General features: G+C 35.9%; 1 protein-coding gene across 4 annotated transcripts in view; it reads left to right on the top strand.

Annotated features, from left to right (window-relative positions):
• LOC111155348 (family with sequence similarity 185 member A) overlaps positions 1-22,254 on the top strand; it is a 56,224-nt gene that overhangs the window by 27,202 nt on the left and 6,768 nt on the right. For 2 of the 4 annotated variants that reach the window (XM_022515502.1, XM_022515499.1), the window contains 3 exons: positions 2,951-2,992; positions 9,526-9,621; positions 13,707-13,841. In XM_022515502.1, the coding sequence (XP_022371210.1) occupies positions 2,951-2,992; positions 9,526-9,621; positions 13,707-13,841 (273 nt within the window). The remainder of the gene's footprint in view (positions 1-2,950; positions 2,993-9,525; positions 9,622-13,706; positions 13,842-22,254) is intronic. The other 2 variants (XM_022515500.1, XM_022515501.1) reach the window with 2 other exon arrangements.

Here is a 22,254-nt window from a genome sequence, read left to right as displayed (position 1 = left end):
TCCCTCTCTCTCTGTCAAGTACAAATAAAATCTTTTTTAAAAAATGCACTTCTGCAGAGATACTGATGTAAAATGTACTCAAGCTTTCTAGGGTGTCTGTTGTTTGATTGAGATCTTTATAATACACCTTTAATCTCTGTAAAGGACTTTTTGTATAATTGATTAGTACTGTGAAGTACCGCTCTTGATCTTTCTGATGTCTTAAGAGGAGGTTTTGCTGTCACCCCTTAGCTTCGTTTTTAGACCGTGTACTTGCCAGTGCCCTGGATTCAAACTTTGTTGGAAAGCTATTTCTTTCTTTCTTTTTTTTTTTTAAGATTTTATTTATTTATTTAACAGACAGAAATCACAAGTAGGCAGAGAGGCAGGCAGAGAGAGAGAGAAAGGGAAGCAGGCTCCCCGCTGAGCAGAGAGCCCGACGCGGGGCTCGATCCCAGGACCCCGGGATCATGACCTGAGCCGAAGGCAGCGGCTTTAACCCACTGAGCCACCCAGGCGCCCCATTGGAAAGCTATTTCTAACTTTAACATCTTTTGCCATCTTGAGAGGCTGAGAATTTTCAAAACCATATGTGTCCTGTTTTTGTTCGTTTGATTAACACTCCTTTCTTTAGATTAGTTTATCTTTCTTCCCTTGCATTTTATAGTAAGTGGCCCCCCCCAAAAAAAAGGTAGCACTTACAACACTTTAACCTTGCTTGGGTATCTTAGTTAAATTACTCTGTTCATTAAGCTACATTTCCTAGTTTCCACATTACTGAAGATAATGGTGTTAAGTTTCTCCAACTGCTTAACAAGAATTCTCCTTTCTCTAATTTCCAAAAACATTTTCCTCACTTCCTCTTGAGCCCTTGTAGGAAGAATACTCTTTCTGCTAACAGTCTGTTCAAGGCAATCTAGGCTTTCTTTACCATGTTCCTCAAAATCTTTCCAACCTCTGCCCACTGCCAAGTTCCAAAGCTACGCCTACATTTTTAAGTATTTATTATGGCAGTACCCCACTTTCACCTTTCAACATGTATACTAGTTACCTCTTCCTGTATAACAAATTATCTCAAAGCTTAGCACCTAAAAGCAACAAACATTTATTGTCTTACTCTTTGAATGCATCAGGAATCTTGGTGTGGCTTAACTGGATCCTCTGCTTCAAGACCTCTTACGAGGTTGTTTTGAATGTATCACCTAAGGTTATGGGGGTCCATTTGAAGATTCCACCAAAGGACAGTCTGCTTCCTAGCTCATTTATGTGGTTGTTGGCAGAATTCAGGTCAGAACCTTTTGGCGGCAGGCCTTTTTTAGTTCCTCCATAGTGGGCTTCTTTCACAGGGCTGTTGACAACATAGCTAGCTGCCTTCCTCAGAGCAGAAGAGGGCTAGCAAGAAAGAAAGCAGATCTTTTTTTTTTTTTTTTTTTTTTAAGATTTTATTTATTTGACAGAGATCACAAGTAGGCAGAAAGGCAGGCAGAGAGAGGAAGGGAAGCAGGCTCCCCGCTGAGGAGAGAGCCTGATGTGGGGCTCGATCCCAGGACTCTGGGATCAGAGCCTGAGCTGAAGGCAGAGGTTTTAACCCACTGAGCCACCCAGGCGCCCCCCAGATCTTTTTATAACCTAATCTTGGAAGCAACTTCCCATTACTTTCGCCTTATTCTCTATGTTAAAAGCCAATTATTAGGTACAGCCTATACATGAGGGGAGGAGATTATACAAGGGCATGATTACCAAGAGGCAGGGATCATTGAAAGCCATCTTAGAAGCTGTGTGATCTTTGGCCACTAATCGCATGTGATAGTGAATCTGCATTTCCTGGATTTGAAAATTTGAAGAGAGTGTCTAAAACCAATGAAATAATATTTACATAACACATTTAAAAGAATCTTTACAACCTTGTACTTACGGAGACCTGAAAATAATTTTAGGAGCTTAATTTCTCCATACAAAGTAAATTTTATTCCTACACAAATGTACCCCTTGTTCATATCCTCACATGAAGTATGATGGAATATAACACTTTTAGAGAGATTTTTGCAATCAAAGTATATCTGACTATTGGACAAATGAATCAAGTGTTTTGTTTGCTTTTTCTCAGTTACTGATACATGTCAGTATTTACAGGATGCAAGAAATAAATGAGTCCCTTTACCCTAGATTATTTCTGAGATAAAAGCTATTCCTTTACTTTTTAATGTAGTTTTGGAATGATGGTAGAAGAGTAATGTTGCTTATATTTTCAGTGCAGTAAACATAAGTAATGTGGGTCTGGGAGTAATTCTACAAACATACTTATGAAGAAAAATCTTACTAATTTTGGTATTAGAGGAAAGGGGATGGGAAGAATGGTTGCAATATCCTATACTTGCCCTGGAAAATGTATTTTCATCAAAAGACAAGAACCTCTGAAGCCTTTTTCTTTGCTAGTCATATTTCAGTGTTTTCATTATTCCTGCCCCAAACTCTGTAACTCTTGGCACAGAAACTACTTTAATAGACATAGCAGAGTGACCTGAAAAATAACAGTAGGAACTTTTTTCCGTAGGTTATTTTAGTGTTAGTTGGCTCAAAACTTGGTTTTGAGTGATCTGGTAAATATAGTGAAGTTTATCTTGAAAATACATAGTGAGTACATTTAAGTAACTTTTTATTTATGGTTTATAGAAGTATCATTATTTTTTTGTGTGTGTTTCCCAAAAAGTATGGTGGTTTGTTTTGTAGTTATGCTAAAGAAGCTTAAGGTGGAATAGAGGAAGAGAGTTCGTGTAGACGACTAAAGCTAGTTATTTCAGAGTTGCAGCTAAATCTCTTACTAGATTTTTAATACTGAGAAAATTTGCAAACAACAATAACAATCTTATTAAATAATATTATGGATGTCCAACCATGTTTTAGAATACTATATTAGTTTCTTCCTAGATTATACCTAATATATAAAATTATCTTTTTTTTTCTTTTACAGGTAATATAACATTACAAAGCAAGATGGGTAATATCACAATAGGTATGTACTAACCTGCTGGTTGGTAAATTTTGCTCTTTTAAAAAAATAGCTATATTTGTGATATTTTAATAGGGTAAATAAAATCTGAGGTTTAGCTGATGAACCTGATAGGATCCTGATATACAAGTCAAATATAGGCAGACCCAAATTATTTCTAGAAATTCATTGACTCATCATCCTATAAATAATGTATAATTATAGATTTGGTACCAGTAAGAATAAAGTTAGAATTCTGATTTCACCACTTTCTATACATGGGCTAATTACCTGATTTCTCTGTCTTCAATTTCTGTATCTGAAAGAAATAGAAATAATATTAAGTAGCTATCATACAGGGTTACTGTAAGTAAAGTGAGATCATATATATAAAATATTTTAGCACAGTTCTGATATATGGTAAAAATTCAATAAATAATAGTCATTTTTACTATTGTTCTAATCCTAAGCCAGGACTAATAGTGGCTAATGGCACCTTAGACCTCATGACTACATGTAATGCTGTGCCTTTGGAAGAAAAAGTTCAGATTTCCAGATAGTTTATTTATTTATTTATTTATTTTTTGAAAGACTTTATTTATTTATTTATTTGACAGACAGAGATCACAAGTAGGCAGAGAGGCAGACAGAGAGAGGGGGAAGCAGGCTCCCCACCGAGCAGAGAGCCTGATACGGGGCTCAATCCCAGGACCCCGAGATCATGACCTGAGCCGAAGGTAGAGGCTTTAACCCACTGAGCCACCCAAGTGCCCCTAGATTTCCAGATAGTTTAGATAGAGTTTTTCTCTGTCCCAAGTAGCACCTGCTTACCTATTAGGCAAAGGCGCACCCTAAAGAGTGCTGGTTGTTTTTAGACCTTAGAGGGTTGAGTGTAGGGATGGGAAACTAAGACCTTTGTGGGGAAGCTGTGGCTTATGGCCAGTACGAATGCCCAGGGCCTCTGGGTTTTGTCCTTTTTGACATTTTACATTTATCTTTCCTTTGTACTGATTGAGAGAGTGAACATCTTTAATAGTCGTTTCCACTATCACTCTTGAATTTTCTGGCTTAAAGTACATATCTTTTTAAGAATTTTCAAGAGATTGAAACTTTATTGTTCAGTGAGTGATTAAGTTGAAAATAACAGCTTCTTAAGTGATAGTTATAAATCATTTTAACTAATACATGACAGAAGGATTAGCTGTTTCTGGTCAGATTTATTGTTGACTCTTCAGGCCATTTCATCAGAGGACACATCTAGAGATGGTAAGGGAAATTTCTAGGGTGAACAAAAAGGTATACTGGTGAGAGAGAGGCTGAACTAGCTGAAGAAGGAAAATGCTAGACATGGGCAGAGTTTGCAGCAATAAGGCAAGGGAGGAAAAGGAGGAGAATGTTGCAGATTGGGAGGCACAGGGAATTGAACTACCAACTAGAAGGCCCATTAGGCAGATAGGAATCTGAGGAATACTTATAATATGATATAATACAATAATGCTAGTGTTATTCTTGAATGGAAATATGGGAACATAAATGGAAAACCATTCTCTCGAAAATTGGAAATAAATGGTTATTTATCCATACTGGAAAAGAATTGTAATAGCAAGTATGAAATGAGAAGTAATGTAGATATTTGAAGATGGTTTCAAATTCTGTATAAATGATTAACATTATAAATTCTTTTTAATTTTCCATATGAACTTTTTCTTTTTCTCACTATTACATGCTAGAGGGATTTGCAGGCAAAATGTTTTATTTTTCTTAGATAAATCTCCACACAAAGAAAATGACCTGACTCCAGTGTGAAGAAGTATAGGGGTGCCTGGGTGGCTCAGTTGATTGAACGTCTGACTCTTGGTTTTGGCGTGGGTGGTGATCCTTGGGGTCCCGAGATAGAGCCCTGAATTGGGGTCTCTGGTTGGCAGGGAATCTGCTTGGAGAGTCTTTTCCCTCTGCCTCTCCCCTCACTTGCACATATATGTGCTCTCTCTGGCTCTCTCTTTCAAATGAATAAACAAATCTTAAAAAAAAAAAAAAAAGAAATATAATTGACCACAATAATAGCAGTAGTTATAGACCCTTCATAATTTTCTTTAGCAAAATATAAGTTGTGTCTGTAGTTTTAGGTTCTTAAAAATCCACAAATATGTGAAGATACTTAAAGGTTGAATTCTTATTTTGTAAATGTGGTTGATAAATTTGGGGATTTATTTTGGAAGAATCTCTTAAAATAAGAGAAAACGTATTTATTTGTTATCATATTTTGATCTGTCATAGTGTGGACTTTGGAAAAAAGATATAAATTATGTCTCTATTTATTATTTTAACATTGTGTTAATGTTTGAAGACAATCTTGAGTATTGCAGTAACTAGTCAACATCTATTTTATTGATTGCCTGCTATATACCAGGAACTCTTTAAGGTACTAGAGAATATTATGGTCAACAAGACGTAGTCTCCATGCTCACGTTTGGCCTGAGAAGAAAGACAATAAGCATGTAAATAACCAAAGATAACTTCAGATCATGCAATGAATAAATAAGAGAGGGTAATGGGATAAAGAGTGGGGAAAAGAAAGCTACAGCATTTAGCAATCAGGGAGGGTCTGAGGAAGGGACATTTGAACTAAAGCCAGAATAATGGGAAAGAGGCTCATAAAATTCTGGATGCAGAGCTTTCCAGATAGAGGAAAAGCCAGTATAAGCCCTGAAAATGGAATGAACCTGTCATTTTCAAGGTAAAGAAAGAGAACTTGGGGAGAGTGGGAGACTAAGTAAGTGAGGCCTTAGGAAAAGAACTGATTTCAGTAGATTGGTAAATCTCTTTGTCTTACACAGACTTAAATTTTACTTTAAAAAAAAAATTAAGAGCTTATTTCCTCTAGGAGTCTGCATACTTTGTAAAGGGCCAGATATTAAGTATTTTTGTGTGGCCACACAGTCTGTCTGTACTATGCAACTCTCTCATTTTAACACAAAGCAGTCATTGACAGTATACACACAAATGGATGTGTCTATGTTCCAATAAAACTTCATTAATGAAAACAGGAGAAAAAGGAGGAGGGCTGTAGTTTGCCATCCCTGCTATAGAACTTATAAGCCATTGTTGTCATGAGTCTGCTGAAATTTTGAATATGATGCCTTAATCCCAAAGGTGACAAGTGTAATGTTTATTTGAAGTTTCTTTTTTTTTTTTTTTAAAGATTTTATTTATTTGACAGAGAGAGAGAAATCACAAGTAGGCAGAGAGGCAGGCAGAGAGAGAGGGGAGGAAGCAGGCTCCCTGTGGAGCAGAGAGCCCGACGCGGGGCTCGATCCCAGGACCCTGAGATCATGACCTGAGCTGAAGGCAGAGGCTTTAACCCACTGAGCCACCCAGGTGCCCCTATTTGAAGTTTCTTAAGTGGTTGGCTTGTATTTTTCATAAAAGCTTTGCTGGAGAAAGTTAAGGCTACTCTACAAATCATGATAACCTAGTTAAAGTCTACTGGATTTTTGAGGAATTGAGATTAGTAAAAGCAAATTAGTTAAAAAGAAATAAGTGATTTGTGGAACTTGAGAGGGAAATGTATTAGAATAGCAGAGGCTTCAAAATATTGGAATGGGTGTTGAGAAACTGCCCTCAGTGCTTAAAGATTCTCTACCTCTGCCAGCATGCGCGCGCTCGCTCTCTCTCTCTCCCCCTCCCCAATAAATAAATAAATCTTTAAAAATAAAGTAAAATGAGGGGCACCTGGGTGGTTCAGTGGGTTAAAGCCTCTGCCTTCAGCTCAGGTCATGATCTCAGGGTCCTGGGATCGAGCCCCACATCAGGCTCTCTGCTCAGCAGGGACCCTGCTTCCTCCTCTCTCTCTGCCTGCCTCTCTGCCTACTTGTGATCCGTCTGTCAAATAAATAAATAAAATCTTAAAAATAAAGTAAAATGAGTCAACAATAGAAAGCAAAGCTTGGTAATAGGTAATAGTAGGATTGGAGTGCTAATAGAGTTGCTCACCTAGCTTTACTTTCTCTATCCTGTGTTGTCTCTTTTGGAAGGCACTGCCAGAAGCCACGTACTGGTAATTTTATCTTTAAAAAAAAGAATATCTTCATGTTTGGAGCAGGAGGTGGGGTGATTGCCTTGTGTGCCCCTCGTAAGCCCAGCCTCCTAATGCCTCCTCTCTAATACGGAATACCAAGGCAGGATACCTAAAAAACCTTACTTAAAATGACCTTACAGTTCTACCTTTGCAAATCCTTTACATCCTGTATGTGAAATTTGTTCCTTGTTCTTGGCAATTAGTGTAGGTTTAGAAATGTAGGAATCAAGTTGCAGAAATGAAGAAGTATCTGTTGTGTTGCTGTTCCTTAGTATGTATATGTTGAAACTTGAAGTAAAATGGTAAATATTCAGAAGAACTTTCTGAACTTGCTTGACTGATTGAAAAGAATTTTTCCTTTATCTGAAAGTTTGGAATTTTAGCCTTTCAAGTAGTTGTTTTTCTCTGCTGTTAGTTAAATGTATATTGCAAATATCTGGGGTTTTTGGTTGTATGTAGTTGGGTTTTTTGGTTTTATGTAGTGATTAACTAGTAGTTAACATCAGTTTTGTATGTGTAAGTTTCCAGGAAAACTCAGTGGTCTCTATGAGACCAACCAGATCCTTGTCCAAAATCGTGATGATAGCTAACTTTCAGTGAGAGCCCACTTATTCCAAACACTTACTGCGCTAATAATTTCTGTTCACTTCTTAATCACCCTCAAATGCATATTTCCCTTAAGGCTTCTTCTGAGAGCTATAGAATTTCTCCATTAGGTGAATTTCCAAAAAATGAAACTTTGTAAAGAAAGTCTTAGTTTGACTCTTGGTAATTAATTCTTACTTCCAATCATTTGTATTACACAAAACAAAAGAAAATTATTGTTTGTTTTGCTACATCGCTTTTCCAATATCACTTTTACTTTCTCTTTTGAAAACATCTTGAGTTTTGATTTTTTTTTTTGTGGGGGGGGGACCGTCTCTAAGGGATTGGCCATTATCAGAGCTCAAGACTGATAACATGAGGATGTAATTACTCAGTGGCTTGTGATAAAATTATTTAGCTGTTATTTCCCATGGGCTTGGAGGGAGAAGTGAAAAAGTACTATTTATTAGCCTCATGAACATCTGGTGTTTTTTTTCCCCCTAGAGAAAGTAAGAAAGCAAACTAATGTTTCAGATATTTTACTTTGTTCAACCTGGGATAATACACACATTGTGTAGTCCACATTTTTTAATCATAATATATTTTTACTTGACTTCTTTTAGGATGCATTAAGAAGTTATTTAAGAGGAGTTTCTGTTGGTAACTGAGGAGAAAGATATTCTTTGCCCAACTAGTCTGTGTCATTTATCACTAATGGCTTAATTTCCCACCATCAGTGTTAACTTTTGAACTTAGGATTTAAAGAAAGTGGGTCCAATAAAGGCCATTTTTTCAGTATAGGTTACAGATAATTATTATGAATTATCTTGGGGTCAGATTTTAACTAGTTTATTCCCAAGTAGCTTTGTTTAGGGTCATGTAAAAATTTGAAGAAAAATGTATAGTATACAAATGTTTTTTCTTCACATTTTACTAAAAGTTTAATATAATTTTTGGCAATATTTTCACCACACTCCCTGATTTGTTTCCACTTTGAAGTAGTAAAATTCTTGATAAAATATCCTTTTTAAGAGGCCTTTCTAAAAAAAATACACTTTGGCCTTCCCAGGACAGTCAGACAGAATATTAGATCAAAGGTTCAGTTGTCATGGTTGAGGAAGAAGGAGCTACTTAGTGCTGACTCTTCAACATCATTCTCTTACTTCTTTGTCTCTAACTTGGTCAGCTTTCCCTTGAACTTGAAATGCTGACTTTTTGAAAACTGGGGTCAATGACGACAATACTTGAGTTTCAAATCAGCACCACTTTAATTATGGTTTTCTTCTCCTGACTGAAAGGTATATGTTCAATTCCAGAAATTTGAAAAGAAACAAGCTTCACTCACTCTTTAAGTGACTCCCTTTTCTCCATTTCTGTTTAAGAAATGCAACAAAATCTTATCTAGAGTAAGCTTTCATTATTAGCAGAATTTTTTAGGACTAGCAGTTTTGCTGAAAGGAAAAAATATAAGAAGTTCTGATCTTTGTTGACTTTGTTACTACTTCTGTGTATCTGTACGTGAGAGAAAATTCTTTCGTAAATATTGAAAGTTGATAATAAACTAATTATATCAATGGTGCTTAATAATCTTGGCTCTGAATGATCCACAGCTTGTGTACTGTCCTTCCTAGATATTAGGTTGCATAGTAAGCATGTTTATCAATAAGTTATGTAGGTGACTATAGACATAGGGATTTTTTGTTATCTAGGTGTAGATTACTGATTCTGTTTTCTTTTTAAAGTGAAAGATGGCATAACTATGGGGAAAATACAAAACCTTGCAAGACCCTTAGTGCCTTATCCTACTGCCGAAGTAGAGTCCTTTATTTCAAGTTTATCATTTCAGTTATTACAATAAGAATGATTATACTTACAGTTTTTTTTTTTTTCCTAGATTCATCCTCTGGATGTCTACAGGCCTCAACTCATCAGGGTGCAATAGATGTTTATGTCAGCCAGCTAGGGAAAGTGGAGTTGAAATCCCATGAAGGTTAGCCAAGTGGAATATTTTGATATATGGTCTATGGAAGGTTTATGTAATAACATCCAGGAAAGAGATGGTCAGTTTATTTTATCTATACTGACATGAGTTCAAGAAAATTTTCTTCTGATAAAACTCAATTTAAAGACTGATGGTGGTGGGCTCAGTTGGTTAAGTAACTGGCCTTCAGCTCAGGTCATGATCCTGGGGGACAGAGCCCTGAATTAGGCTCCTTGCTCAATGGTGTATCTGTTTCTCTGTTACTCTCTGCCCCCCCCCACCCCACCATATTCTCTCTCTCTCTCTCTCTCTCTCTCCCCCTTTCTGTCTTTCTCAAATGAATAAATAAAATCTTTTAAAAAATAAAATGAAATAAAGACTGACCAGAACGGCACCTGGCTGGCTCAGTTGGTGGAACATGCAACTCTTGATCTTGGGGTTGTGAGTTTGAGCCCCACATTGGGTGTAGAGATTGCTTAAAAATAAATTCTTTAAAAAGAGAAAAAGAAAAGAATAATAAAGACTGACTGGAATACTGGTCCTCTGGACCAAAATGATTTTTGAAACTTTTGTAAGTTTTGTAAGATGGCCATAAAGACTGTTGTTCCCTTTGTAGTTCAAACAAAAATGTTAGAAAATATTGACTGTTACTGTGGAATTATTTAGTGTTACTGTTTGGGCTTTTCAGTTTGGTTTTATGTCTGAAATAGAATATTCTTTGGAGGGAAAATGCTCCTGTACATTCTTTTGGAAGCTTTCTACCATCCTGTAATCAGATCTTCTAGAGCCATCACACTAGAGTAATTCTTTGCAATGTATGATCCTGAAAAAAAGGTGTCATCAGGAAGGTCCTCTAAAGTCATTGTTGACTTAATCTCTTAAAGTATTAAGTCTTATTATGATGTATTTCTTCTAAAATCTTATTTCTGTTACAAATAATTTATTCTAAGAATTCAAGTATTTCATTAAAACTAATACACTTTTTATTCATATGAAGACTGAATATTTGTCTGTGTGTACATGGTGGCAAGTGGCTCGGATACTTGGAGTAGCTTAGCCTTAGGGGCTGAAGTGACCTGGGTGCAGAAAACTAAGAAATGTAGTTGTTTAAAAAAAAGTTTTAAATAAAATCTAGAAGATCTGCATATTGGCCAGAACAGGACTATATATGTATAACAAGGAATACTTCCTTACAGAAACCTGCTGTTGGCAATTTCTTGGTGATGTTGGTTTAATACTTTTTTGTCCAACGGCTCTCAGAGTGTCAAAATGAAACTACAAACACAAAGGCCTTAAACAGAAGTTTTTTTGCTGACACAGAGATGTGATTTGATTTCTCAAGATTGCATTTTTTTCTTTTAAAATAGGATAATATTGTGTTCTCACTGAATTCCTGAGAGCTTCAGTAATGCCATTCAGGGTATTTTGTAAGTGCCATAAAAGTCATATATTCTCTTATTATGAAGGCCCTAAGAGAAAAAATGTAAACCATTACTAATTTACTATAACTAGTAACAGAGTACAAAGTTTTCAATAAGTAGCTCTTACATGAAAGTTATTTCCTGTTTTGTATGGATGGACAAAAAAGTAAAATAAGACAAACAAAAATCATTGTTAATCTTCATCAACTTAAAATATTTTTGAGCATTATTTGGGATCTTGTTCTAGTAATCTATTGAAATAGGATGTGATGCTGCAAGAGTTGATTAAGTTTATAATTGTGTGGTTTTTCCTGTTTGGACTGGCATGAAGCTTAAAGATAACTGAAAACAAAAATTTCTGTCTTAGTTCAGGTCTTTTAATTCTAACTATACTTAGGAATAGTAACTTTTTAAAAGAGTAATGGAAAATTATTCAGGATTCTGTTGCTTAATGCTTGTAAAGACATCTAGAATCCTTTCCAGCTCTGCCCCTGTCTTGCTGTAGGGTTTGGGAGCCAACCACTTGTGTCTCTTAGATGTTCTCTATTTTGCCATGTGAAAAAGAATGTTGCATGCTTGTTTTCTCTCTTCTTATGAGTTAACCTTATTAATGCTTTCAAAAAGGCTGTGTTTAGGCTTAAAAGTCAGACCTGCATCTGAGTACTGACTCTTCCATTTAAAATTTGTCCGTGATGAAACCAATGATCTTAATATAGTATGCCTTCAATAAATGGTATGGTTAGTATTAGTTAACATTTTAATTTAAAAAATGGTATTGGTGTCAGTAACCATCAAAATAGTTTATGAAGTGAAAGAGGTTGAAAATGTAGCAAGAGCTCTCCTTTCTAAAAAAGATAAAGATGGGACATTTGGGAAAGTTTTCAAATCATGGGAATTCTTCTTTCACAGATAATAATGGAGTTTTGATAGTGATGACTTGTTTTTCAAGAATGTAGAGAGAGATGAGGGAAGAAGTAGTTGCAATGCTTAACATTTTAAAGCTATCATAGATTTAACATCTCTTTCATTTAAGAACAGAAAAAAAGTATTCATAAAATTACCACATTTGATGTATTTAGAGGTAAAAAGTGCTACAGAATAGTTTTAAAAATCTATTTTTTTTCCTACTTCTTAAAGTATTTTGGTAGAAAAGCATGCATCTTTATTCATTCTGAAATTTTCTAGGTTTTTTTCCCCCTTAGTCCCTCAAACCTGTTGTTATAGGGACTCTCCTATCAGTAGTTTATATTTAAAATCTGAAAAGCAGTTTGTTTTATAAATAAAATAACCCAGTTGCAGTGATATGCTTTGTTTCCCACCCCACCTTTTTGGGGGTTAATTATGAGAGTTTATCAGTTTTACCCCAGACTTTCTGGCTCCAGGTAGAAAGATGGAGAAGATAAGAAATTAGAGAAATTTAGGCTGATGTTAACCAAACTAAGAGACAAACAATGACCCATAAATAAGTCCATTTTAAAAGGAATCTTTACAACATTCACAATGAAAGTCGTCCTGACCACCTTTGTCTGCAGAGGAAATGGGCTTAATGCTCTTTGGCCAGAGCCTCTTACTTGATTTGATATATGAGAAACAGAGTGAAACAGGAGTGTGTTGGTGAGTTTGCCCTGCAACCTATGTAGTTGTTTTAGAAAATTATTTATTTGCTAACGGAATACTTTTTCTTATTTCCTCCTTTAAAAGCTTAAATTTCTACAAGATTGTATGGAAATAAACTTGAATGTCTTGTCTCAGGCACCTAAAAGACTAATCCATTGAAAAGAAACATTAGTTGAAATTCAGATGTTCCCTTTTTATAGTTATCATTCTTTTCCACCACCACCCCTCCCTCCCCAGTGCACACATACAAGATACAACTGAAAGCACAAGAGCTTAGGATTCTAGTTTTGTCACAGTGATCAGGGAAATCACAACTCCTATAATATTATGAGGGAGCAGTGTGTGAAATACCACAGCGGTTAAGAGCATGGGCTCTTGTCACTGAAGTGAAGCTAGATTCCAACACTAGTGCTAGTGGTTACTTGAGCAAGTTCTCATTTTAAAATTGGAATTCTAATAATACCTCATAAAGTTGATACGTAAATTAAGAGATCATTTCAGCTGTCTTGCTCTCAGTAAATGCTCAATTAATGGTGAACATTGTCTACAAAGTTTACTACTCACTTTTCTGATATTGGATAAGCTGACTAGGGCTATTTGCCGAACAAGTTCACAATATTCTAATGACTCATGCCCTTGGCAGAAGTTAATGTGAATGCCTTGGAAGTAAGGAAAAGGCACTGCTGTTTATATTCTTTTAAAGTTGGGTTTTTTTTTGTTGGTTTGTTTGTTTGTTTGTTTGTTTTTCATTAGAGAGAGACTGAAAGCGAGCACAATCAGGGGTAGGGTCAGAGGGAGAGGGAAGAAGCAGATTCCCAGCTGAGCAGGGAATCTGATGTGGGGCTCAATCCCAGGACCCTAGGATCATGACCTGAGCTGAAGGCAGATGCTTAACCGACTGAGCCATTCAGGTGCCCTGCACTGCTGGGTAAATAAAGTGTGCTAAGGAGTTAAAGACAGTGTTCCAGGAGCATTGCTACTCTTTCAGTCATTTTTCAAATAGCCCCTGGTATTTTTATTTTCTTGCATTAATAAACTTTTTAAAATTTATTATAGGCTCTATTCTTGTCAAGGTTGCATCTTCTCTTCAAGCTCATTTACAGTTATCAGGAAGAGAGGTTGATGTGAACTCAGAAGTCCATGTTCAAGAAATGACTGAAGTTCATAAAGACGATGCTGTAATAATTACTGGTAAGGATAACACATTTTACTATGTGAGATGAATAGTCATCATCCATACATAGGTAGAAATATGGTATGCTTTCCTGCAATTTTACTCTTTTATTCCTTTCCATTGTCACATTTTGGTGTTTGACACTCTTTTCTTCCAACTGCTTATCAGTAAGTAGCACAATGCTGGCATTTAGTTTGAAACGCTCCTAGATGACATTGGATAAAATCAGTTTAAAAAATTTTCTATCTCCAGGAGATGTTTGCACACCCATGTTCACAGCAGCATTACTCACAGTAGTGAAAAGGTAAAAGCAACCCAAATGTCTATTGATAGATGAATGGATAAGTGAAATGTGGTATATACATAAAGTGGAATATTATTTAGCCTTAAAATGGAAGGAAATCTTGTCACATGATGAAACATGGATGAACCTTCAGGACATCATGCTAAGTGAAATAAACCAGTCACAAAAAGACAAATACTGTATGATTCCTCTTATATGTGATATCTAAAGTAGTCAGATTTATAGAAACAGAAAGCAGGGGAAGGGGAGAATGGGAAGTTATTCAAAGAGTGTATATAGCATTTCAGTTTTGCAAGATGAAAAAGTTCTGGAGATCTGTTGTACAGTGATGTGAGTATACTTAACACTACTGATCTGTAACTTAAAAATGATTGAGATTGTATGTTTTATGCATTTTTTACTATAATTAAAAAATTTTTAAGACCATAATTTTTTTTTTCCTGGTATAGCTGCTTTCTAACTCTTGGCCTTAAATATCATCTAAATATATATGTATAACAAGACTCAAATTTAACTTTGTATGATTGGAATAAACACAAATTTGGTTTGGTATTATGCACATTATAAACTTGCTTTTTTAATACAACAAATTCTCAGTCCCAGAAATATGAATGGCTTTTGCACATTTTTTCTGATTACCTCTGGTTGCACTGTTGGCTGATACTACTTTTTAAAATATTTATTGTATACATATACATACTAAATACATGTACACAATACAAAAAAAGAATTAATGCTGGTGAAGTTTTCCTTCAGATCTTACCAGAATGGCATTGAGAAGGACATTGAAAAAGTGTGCGGTGGTAGTGGTGGTGCCAATGAAGTGTCTTCATGAGATCAGTTTCATTTTCAAATACAGGCATACCTCAAAGATCTTGTGCGTTCTGATCCACACCACTGCAATGAAGCAACTCAAATGAATATTTTCAGTTTCCTAGTACATATAAAAGCTACATTTATACTATGATGTAGTCTGTTAAAGTATACAGTAGCACTGTGTCTAAAAAAACAATACAGATACCTTAATTAAAAATGCTTTGTTGCAAAAAAAAATGCTAATCATCATCTGAGCTTTTGGTGAGTCATAATCTTTTTGCATGGATGTTGATGGCTGGTGACTGGTAAGGGTTGCTGAAGGTTGAAGGTTGTGGTAGCTATGGCAATTTCTTAAGGTAAAACAGTAGTGAAGTTTGCAGCATTGATTCTTCCTTTCACAAATGATTTCTCTGTAATGCATAATGCTGTTTGATAGCATTTACACACAGAACTTTCAGAATTAGAATCAATCCTCTCAAATTCTGCTGCTGCTTTATCAAGTAAGTTTGTATAATATTCTAAATTCTTTGTTGTCATTCCCACGGTCTTTATAACATCTTCGCCAGGAATGGATTCTGTCTTGAGAAACCACTTTATTTGTTTGTCCATAAAAAGCAGCTCTTCATCCATTAAAATTTATCTCTTGAGATTGCAGCAGTTCAGTTACAGCTTCAGACTCTACTTCTGCTTCTGTTTCTTTTCCTCTTTCTACTACATTTGCATTTACTTCCCCCACTAAAGTCTTGAACCCTTCAAAGTCATCCATGAGTCACCTTCTTCCAAACTCCTGCTAATATTGATACTTTAACTCTTTCCATGAATCATGAATGTCCTTAATGGCAGCTAGGGTAATGAATCCTTTTCAGAAGGTTTTTAATTTATTTTGCCCAGATGCATCAGAGAAATCACTTTCTAGTGCAGCTATAGCTTTATGAAATGTATTTCTTAAATAATAAGACTAGAAAGTTGAAATGACTCCTTGATCCATACGCTGCAGGATGGATGTTGTGCTGGCAGGCACGAGAACATTAATCTCATTGTACATCTCATCAGAGCTCTTGGGTGACCGCTGCATTGTCAATGAGCAGTCATATTTTGAAAGGAATCTTTTTTTTGAACAATAGGTCTCAACAGTGGACTTAAAATATTTAGTAAACCATGTTGTAAACAGATGAGCTATCATCCAGGTTTTGCTGTTCCATTGATTGAGCCCAGTCAGAGTAGGTTTAGCATAATTTTTAAGAGCCCTAGGATTTCCAGAGTGGTAAATCAGCATTGGCTTCAACTTAAAGTTAACAGCTGGATTAACCTCTATCAGGAGAGTCAGCCTGTCCTTTGAAGTTTTGAAGCCAGGCATGGACTTCTCCTCTCTAGCTATGAAATTCTTAGGTGGCATCTTCCTCCAATATAAGGCGTTTGTATACATTGAAAATTGGTTGTTTAGTGTATCACCTTCATTAATGATCTTACATAGATCTTCTGGATAATTTGCTGCAGCTTCTGCATTAGCCACTTGTGCTTCACCCTGCACTCTTACGTTATGGAGACAGCTTCTTTCCTTAAACGTCACGAACCAGCCTCTGCTGGCATCAAACCTTTCTCATTCAGCTTTCTCACCTGAGCGTTCATAGACTTAAAGTGTGTTAGGGCCTTGCTCTGGATTAGGCTTTGGCTTAAGGGAATGTTGTGGTTGGTTGGATCTTCTATCCAGACTGTTAAAACTTTCTCCATATCAGTAATAAGGCTATTTCACTTTCTTACCATTTGTCTGTTCACTGGTCAGACTTTCAATTTTCCTTCAAGAACTTTTCTTTTGCATTCACAACTTGGCTAACATTTTGGCACAGGACACCTAGCTTTCTGCCTGTCTTGGCTTTGGACAAGGCTTCCTCACTAAGCTTAATCATTTTTAGCTTTTGATTTAAAGTAAGAGGTATATGACTCTTATTTTCACTTAAACACTTGGAGACTATTATAGGATTATTACTGTAGGATTATTAATTGGCCTAATATTGTTGGCACAATATTGTTGTGTCTCAGGAAATAGGGAGGTCTAAGGAGAGAGAGAGAGATGGGGGACTGACCACATTTATCAATTAAGTTTGCAGTCTTGTATTGTTGCCATTTATGGTGCTTCAAATCAGTCACTTTAGTAAAATCAAAGACCACTGATCACAGATCATCATAACACATGTAATAATAATGAAGAAGTTTAAAATATGGTGAGAATTACCAAAATGTGACACACAGACACAAAGTGAGCAACTGCAGGGTTGCCACAGATCTTCAGTTTGTGAAAAATGCAGTGTCTACAAAGCACGAGAAAGCAAAGTGCAATAAAGCAAGGTATGCCTTTATTCATTTTGTGTGTCATAAAAGTCTAAAAAGTAATTTGTTAAAAATCATAGAATCTTAACAAAAAGCATAACAAGTAGCAAAAATAAGACCTGTATACATACCCACCCTCAAATGTCACTCAGTGGCTGATAGGTAGACTCTTAGTGACATAGTGAAAATTTGATGAAAATTTAACTGTATTAAATGTAGTAAGAATCAACTTCATGTGATCTAATCTCTTGATTTTAGTAAGGAGGCAATAGAGTTACCTTTTTTGGTCCCCATAATCTAAAGCAATAATATAAATTTGTTTAATGATGTTCTGAATGTTAGCATAATCAAATTATTTTGTGTATATTAAGAATTTTTGAATTAGAAATTTAAGTTACTTTGTCATTTTTTTATTGTTACTCGTAGAATCTTGTGCCTTCCTGAAATTTACATTTAGTTTTAATTCAGTTTTAAAGCCCTATTTTCAACATTTCAGCCATTAAGAAAAAACCTCATTAAATCCCTTAAGAATACTTACTAGTCCTGTCACTGGATAAAATCAGTACCTGCAGACCTGATCTCTTTTTTTCTTACCTATTCTTATTCCTCTCAGCCAGTACCACCTCAAGCATAATATATTTAAAAACAAACATCATCTTTCCTTTGCATAGCCCCTGCTTCTGTCTTCTCTCTTTTCCTTTATTTGGTCAGTCACTCAACAAACTTTTATTGATTATTGAGCCAAACACTGCTAGAAACTAGGAATGAAAGGTATCCTCTGAGAAGGTTACATCCTAGTAAGGCAAGACAAATCAGTGAACATAGTAAAGTGGAATGAATGTATTAAATGTATGTATATGGTAGAGTGAAAGCACATGACACATCTAAATTAGACTAGCATTGTGAGTTTGAATAAGTGAGAGAAGTGCAGCATAGCTAGAGTACATAGAGTAGGGAAAGTGGCATAAAGGAAGGCTGGAAACTTTGGGAGGGGTCAGATCATATAGGACTGATTTGGATTTTATACTAAGTGCATTGCAAAGACACCAAAAGGTTTTCATCTGGGTTTATACAACCAAATCTGTGCATTACAAATGTGCACTAAATTTTGAGTGAGAAAGATTGTAAGGGACAATGGTGAGTGAAGGAAAAGCTAATTAGCATGTTACTGCAGTAAGTCAGGAAAAAGAGGTCAGTGGCCTGGACTCCGCTGCAAGCTCTCTTAAAATCAACAAACAAACATATAAGCCTTCAATAAATTTTGGTTGAGGAAATAGGAATTGGATGCTGTGAGAAAGATAGATGCTTACTTTATTGGTTATTATGAGGCTTCTCAAAGTATTTGTTTTCTTTTTTTTTTTTAATTTTTTTTTATTTTATTTTTTTATAAACATATATTTTTATCCCCAGGGGTACAGGTCTGTGAATCGCCAGGTTAAGTATTTGTTTTCTAGTCCCTCCTTCCTTCCTAAACCAGGAAGGCCCAAGTTGCAGAATGAAGTTTATTTCCTGCCCACAGCATAATAATCTAGGAACTAATCATCAGAATTTTTTTGTAGAGTACCACATGACATACTGTTAGCCCTAGTTGTATCTATAGATTGTCTCTCATTATTAGTTTAAATCTATTAGAGTAATTGTGCAGAGGGATCTCAGATAAAAACAGAACAGTTCCTTTGGACAGAGCTGTGTGAACAAGTGACTGAGTTTATAGAAGCTTTCATATTTCATTTTAATTCTAAAACTGTTTGGTGCCCAGAAGGCCACAGACCTTATTTATCAAATGGATGGAAAAATTTTTTTCAAAGTTTATTTGACAGAGATCACAAGTAGGCAGAGAGGCAGGCAAAGAGAGAGAGGGGGAAGCATGCTCCCCGCTGAGGAGAGCCCGATGCAGGGCTGGATCCCAGGACCTCGAGACCATGACCTGAGCCGAGGGCAGAGGCCTAACCTACTGAGCCACCCAGGTGCCCCTGGATGGAATAATTTGAGAGGACTTTTTCAAGAAAATCAGGGCAAGTTGCTTTTTCTGTGGAGATTTCCAACATGAAACCCAATTTTGGAAATAATGAGCAGCTTTATATGTGAGTTGTTATTATAGGCAGCTGAGCTCAGCTCATTTGGGCCTTCCTTACAGAGCCTATGAGGCATAGAAACAGAAATACCCTCACTGCTAAAAAGTCTGGATTGTATCTGTAGCATGACTTTTGCATGATTTCTGCAAGAAACCAGGCCTGTAAAAATTAGTCCCTAGGCTCAGGCTTCCCACAGGGTTTGATGTGTCAGCCTGTAATTTTATTTGATTTCCTGCTTCATGGTTTCCTTCGTTTTTGCTGTCACTAATAACTGTACCTTGTACAATTCTTAAAGCGATTTATAAGTATTATATGCTATTTGGAGGTCAAAAGAAAGCCCGGGACTCTCAGGCTGAAACATTTATGTACTTTAAAAGCTGTGCACAGTGTATATCCTTTGGCGTGCATTTTTTAATCCTTATAAGATCCTTGATTCCAAGTTTTGTGCTCTACCCATTTATGGCAAATTTAATGAGTGGTGAGTGGCTTAGGTAACATATTTCTTAAAAGAAATTGACTTCTCTGTTGGGTTTTAGTCTTGGTTTATCAACTTAGATATGAAACCTCACTGTGTATATCAAGACATTCTGTGAGCCCAAAACTGCATGCGGTACAAAATCCTTTTGTCTTAAAGCCCCCAGTTTAGATGTTGGAGAGTATTAGAGATGAAGCATGTCGCCAGCCAAATGATGTTTGCCCTTGTCTGCTTAGTAGAGGAGGTGATACTACTGTGTTCTCTTTATTTTAGTCAGACTGGAAATGTAAAGCATATAAAAAAATGAATTCATTTGGAATTAGACAACCAAGTCAAAAGAGAGTTCTGAGCTTGTTTTTAAGCCAGAGAGTTACACAGTTAAGGGTATTGTGATTTACAATGGAAAACTGGTGCATGGGTTGGAAAAGAGGATGAAATAGTACTAAACCCCCCAGAATGCCACTTTTAAAATCTAGTGACAGTGTTTTCCCTCCAAAGGGGGAAAAATACCTAGTTTTTTGATATGACTCATAGAAATAATTCTTTTTTTAGAGCGCACTGAAGTTTGAGTTTTCTCCAAGCTTATAGCACATGGATTTGTCAGTTACGTAAATGTGCTTTAAGATGACATGGAAGAAATTCAGTAAGAGAATGAAGAGTGCTATAGGCTTATGGCTGTCTACTTAAAAATACTTCAACAGGGAGCTAATGTGGAAAAACTGCCTTCAGACTGTTTGTGCTTTTAATGTGTTTTTGTTTCCCCATCATTTTTTAAAGTGTAAGATAACTGAGAATGTCTTAGATAATTAGACATCAACTTTGTTAATGTTTACCAAAAAGACCAGGTTTTCTTTCTTTTTATCTGCAAACATTACCTGTAAGGCTAGACAGTAAATATGTTAGACGTTGCAGGCTACATATAAAAAAAAAAATATGTTTTTTTAATAACCCTTTAAAAATGTAAAAGTCATTCTTAGCTCTTAGGCCATAAAAGCAGGCCTCAGGCCAGATTCAGCCTGTGGGCTATAATTTCTTACCGTCTAGACTAGAGATTAAAGTGCAGGCCCTAATCTTAGAGCATATGAATCCTGTTTGTAATGCCTGGGGATTTTGTTTGTTTTTGTTTTTGCATTTATTGTAGTCATTTAAGAAATACCGAACCATAGCCAAATCTTATCCTGAATGATCTCTCCCCAAGAATGAGGAAAAAATGATTTATGCCCATAAAATTGTGATTATATAAGATTTAAGAAACAGTGCAACCATAGAATATATATATTGTGGCAAATAGAAACACAAAATGTTCAGCATCACTAGCCATTAGTGAAGTGCAAATTAAAACCAGAATGAGATACTACCTATTAGAATGGGTAAAATAAAAAATACTGATAATACCAAATGCTGGCAAGTATGTGGAAGGATTGGATTTCTCCTACATTGCTGTTAGGAATGTAAAATGATATACCTACTCTAAAATTCAGTCTGGCAGTTTGTTGAAAAACTAAACTTAAAACTACCATATGACCCAACAATTACATTCCTAGACATTTGTCTTGGACAAATGAAACTTAAAGTTTCACATAAAAACCTGTACACAAATATTTATAGCTTTATTTGTAATACCCAAAGCAAGAAATGATGAGAATACCCTTCTGTTAGTAAATGGTTACACAGACTGTAGTATGTCTATATAATGGAATACTATTCAACAATAAAGAGGAATGATACAAGTGTGCCTGGGTGGCTCAGTCAGTTAAGCAACTGCCTTCAGGTCCGGTCATGATCCCAGGGTCCTGGGATTGGCCCCACACCCACCCTCTGCTCTGTGAGGATCCTACTTCTCCCTTTCCCTCTGCCTGCTGCTCCCCCTGCTTGTGTTCACTTGCTCGCTCTCTGTCAAATAAATAAATAAATAAAATCTTAAAAAAAAAAAAGAATGATCTATTGATAAATACAACTTAGATGGAACTAAAGGGCAGCATGCTGAGTGAAAAAAGCCAGTCTCAAAATGTCATACACTGTATGATTCCATTTATATGACATTTTTAGAGTGACAGTATTATAGAAATTGAGACTAGACAAGTAGCTTCCAAAGGTTAGGGAAGGAGACAGAGGATAAGACTATAAAGAAACATCACAAAGGACACTTGCTTTGTGGTGATAGAATAGTTCCATATCTTGATTAATGTTGTAAATCTATAAGGATAAGACTATAAAGAGACGTCACAAAGGACACTTGCTTTGTGGTGATAGAGCAGTTCTATATCTTGATTATAATGATGTCATAAATTTATACATGTGATAAAATGTCATAACAGTAAACACAAAAAGTGTATGCAAAAAATGATGAAATCTGAGTAAGATCTGTAGTCTGATTAATTGTACTTTGCCAACCAATTACTTGGTTTTGGTAATACATTATGATTATGAGA

This window comes from Enhydra lutris, unplaced genomic scaffold, assembly GCF_002288905.1.
Source record: "Enhydra lutris kenyoni isolate GAN:26980312 unplaced genomic scaffold, ASM228890v2 scaffoldscaffold40, whole genome shotgun sequence".
NCBI lineage: Eukaryota > Metazoa > Chordata > Mammalia > Carnivora > Mustelidae > Enhydra > Enhydra lutris.
This window is presented reverse-complemented; position numbering and strand designations above follow the sequence as displayed.